At 39.1% G+C, this 3,529-nt stretch overlaps 1 protein-coding gene across 1 annotated transcript; it reads right to left on the bottom strand.

Annotated features, from left to right (window-relative positions):
- Positions 1 to 496: 496 nt before the first annotated feature.
- On the bottom strand, positions 497 to 2,443 carry LOC144303619 (olfactory receptor 4F15-like). Its single transcript, XM_077882071.1, is given in 2 exon segments — positions 497 to 828; positions 1,615 to 2,443. Coding segments are annotated over 2 exon segments (966 nt in total). The 3' UTR covers positions 497 to 691.
- Positions 2,444 to 3,529: the final 1,086 nt, after the last annotated feature.

Here is a 3,529-nt window from a genome sequence, read left to right as displayed (position 1 = left end):
TAGCATATGTTCAGCAATTCAAATGCAAAACTGATTTGAAGGTGAATGAACATTAACCAGGGACAAGGTTTCTGCTACCTGGCTCTCTGATAAATCTGTTGTACCCCTGGACTAACTGCATCACCCCTCATTTCCTGGGTGATAGCTAGTGCAACAGAAGGAATTAGAGGCAATGATGTAGGTGATCCAATCTAGCTTTAAAATATATAATTGTAACATAGGATTAACAATTTCCTACACTGCCAGATAGGGGAGACTGATAAGGATGCAAAGAATGCAGAAAATGGAGAAATAAAAAGCAAACAGACTAGCAACAAAGAGAATTGAAATCAAAACATAAATCCAACCAGATGGAAAATAATATAAATGCACAATTTGTCTATCAAATAATCTGTCCAATACAAGAAAAACATAAAACTTATTATTTACTCAACTATATGATGGCATTCTCCTAACCATGTAGGTTACAAAGCATATATTATTCACTTTTTAACACTTTGGTGTACAGAGTACCAGAGAATAATATCACTTCTAAACTAACACTGAAAAAGATACTGTACTTTCATAGATAGTAGGTTTGTAGGCATATAACATGTCCTAAGTGATGAGGATTTTTCTGAAACTGCATAATGTCTTTCCTACAACCAACATGAGGCAGAATCTGTGATTTCATGTCTTCATAGCCATCCGTTCACGAAATCTTCCTGTAACACACGAGACGACCACACAGTCTCCTCATTGCCACTCTCATCTCTTTGTTCCTGAACGTGTAGATGACTGGATTCAGAAAAGGAGTGATAACTGCATCAAAAATAGCAAGATATTCATGTCTTTTGCCCATTTCATGATTGGATTGTTTGTTTCTTTGGTGTTGAGTTTAATAAGTTCTTTATAGATCTTGGAAACTAGCCCTTTATCTGATATGTCATTTGCAAATATCTTCTCCCATTCTGTAGGTTGTCTTTGAGTTTTGTTGACTGTTGGTGGGAATGTGAACTGGTGCAGCCACTCTGGAAAACTGTGTGGAGGTTCCTCAAAGAGTTAAAAATAGACCTGCCCTACGACCCAGCAATTGCACTGTTGGGGATTTACCCCAAAGATACAGATGCAATGAAACGCCGGGACACCTGCACCCCGATGTTTATAGCAGCAATGGCCACGATAGCCAAACTGTGGAAGGAGCCTCGGTGTCCAACGAAAGATGAATGGATAAAGAAGATGTGGTTTATGTATACAATGGAATATTACTCAGCCATTAGAAACGACAAATACCCACCATTTGCTTCAACGTGGATGGAACTGGAGGGTATTATGCTGAGTGAAGTAAGTCAGTCGGAGAAGGACAAACATTATATGTTCTCATTCGTTTGGGGAATATAAATAATAGTGAAAGGGAATATAAGGGAAGGGAGAAGAAATGTGTGGGAAATATCAGAAAGGGAGACAGAACGTAAAGACTGCTAACTCTGGGAAACGAACTAGGGGTGGTGGAAGGGGAGGAGGGCGGGGGGTGGGAGTGAATGGGTGACGGGCACTGGGGGTTATTCTGTATGTTAGTAAATTGAACACCAATAAAAAATAAATTAAAAAAAATAAAAATAGCAAGATATTTATCCATGTGTGATGTGGGAGAAGGCCATGTGTAGAAAAACATCAGCGGCCCAAAGAACAAAACCACCACAGTGATGTGAGTAGACAGAGTGGACACAGCCTTAGATGAGCCACCAGAGGAATGTTTCCAAACAGTAAACAGAATTAAGACATATGAAATGACCAAGAGGATAAAGGAGCCCACAGAAATGAGCCCAATATTGATAGTGACCATGAACTCTAATTCTTGGGTGTCTGTACAGGCAAGTCTGAGGAGCCAGAGAAGGTCACAATAAAAACTATCCAATACATTAGGGCCACAAAAAGGCACACCACAAAACTAATTAAACCAATGAGTGGAAGGACCAAAAAAAAAAAATAACAATGAGTGGATGAGGCCAATGACCCAAGAAGTAACTAAAAGGTATAGACACATCTTTGGACTCATGATGGTCAAGTAGTGCAGAGGCTTACAAATGGCCACATATCTGTCAAAGGCCATGGCAATGAGCAGCACCATCTCAGTGTCCGCAAAAGCATGGCTAAAAAAGATCTGCATAATACATCCACAAAAAGAGATGGCTTTGTGTTTTTTAAAAATATCACAGATCATTTTAGGGGCTGTGATTGAGCAAAACAACATATCAATGACTGAGAGATTAGCCAGGAGGAAATACATAGGTGAATGCAGATGAGCATCCAAGGTTACAGTGAGCACAATGACAAGGTTTCCCATCATGCTTGCCAAGTAGAACAAAAAGGAGAAAACAAAAAGGAGAAGCTGGATCTCCCATGAATTAGTGAGTCCCAGGAACACAAACTCTGATACTATCAACTGGTTCATTCCATCCATTGCCTCAGACACTGGGATCAGTTTTCACGTCACCTGAAGGAAGGAAAAAAATGAAAACCAATTGTCTGGCAGGTACTGATGTTCACAAAAGGAAGCCTCTAGCCCATGAAAACACTTATCATATTAAAATAACTCCCACAGCCAAATAATCTTCATCACAAGTGCCTTGGACTTCTACTTAGAGGAGGCAGCTGGTTCCCAATGCCAGTATGGATTTTAAACTGCTACAACTAAATGAATCCCATCTCTGGACCTGTTTCCCTTCTGCTTTCTTTTACTATCACATGGCTATTTCTTATTTCCTCCTGCCCTGCATTCCACTTCAGTAACATGCAAGGTCAACCTCAAGTACTTCGGACTCTGATTTCTTATAAATGGATAGGATTTCAGCCACTCATCTGAGCTACCTAGTAATTCCTCATTCACAGCAGACAGCTTTCAAAGTATGTTCTGTTATTCCTAGTGCTTGATTAGACTTTAAAGGTTTTCCTTATTTCAGCTTTCAAAATTTCTCATCCTATTCTCTAATGTCCCAATTTTCAACATCCCAGTCCAAATGCTCCGTCCCTTGTGAAATCCTCTGTATCTGCTTCAGTCCCTCTACTCTCTCTGTACTTTTAGCATTGATTTCAGTCTGCCTCTCTTGATTGTATAAATTTCCATCTCTCAAAGTAAATGTGTAGTTTCTTGGGCACAGGTATCATCTTAGTTCATGAGTGTTCCCTACCTCCATCACAATCACCAGTGCTGACTAACACTACCAGTTATTTAATGAGTGCTTCACACTGGTTAGATGAAGGAAGAAATTAAAGGGACTGAAGAATGTCTCCTGCAATGAAGATGGTTTATCATAATCCACCAAAGTTCACATTAATCATATATTTTGTGGTACCAGTCAGGAGTTACCACAGGATCCCAAGCCTCATTCCTGCAATTGTTTAACTACACAACATAATTATTTCATGAGAGAACTCTGTCATCAAAAAAATATACATAGGGTCTCAACTATTAATTTAAAGTAGTCAATAGGAAGCCTTTTATATGTTTCAAATGGAAAAAATTATTTTATCTTTTCATTATACTTAC

Source organism: Canis aureus, chromosome 32 (assembly GCF_053574225.1).
Source record: "Canis aureus isolate CA01 chromosome 32, VMU_Caureus_v.1.0, whole genome shotgun sequence".
In the NCBI taxonomy this organism is placed as follows: Eukaryota; Metazoa; Chordata; class Mammalia; order Carnivora; family Canidae; genus Canis; species Canis aureus.
This window is presented reverse-complemented; position numbering and strand designations above follow the sequence as displayed.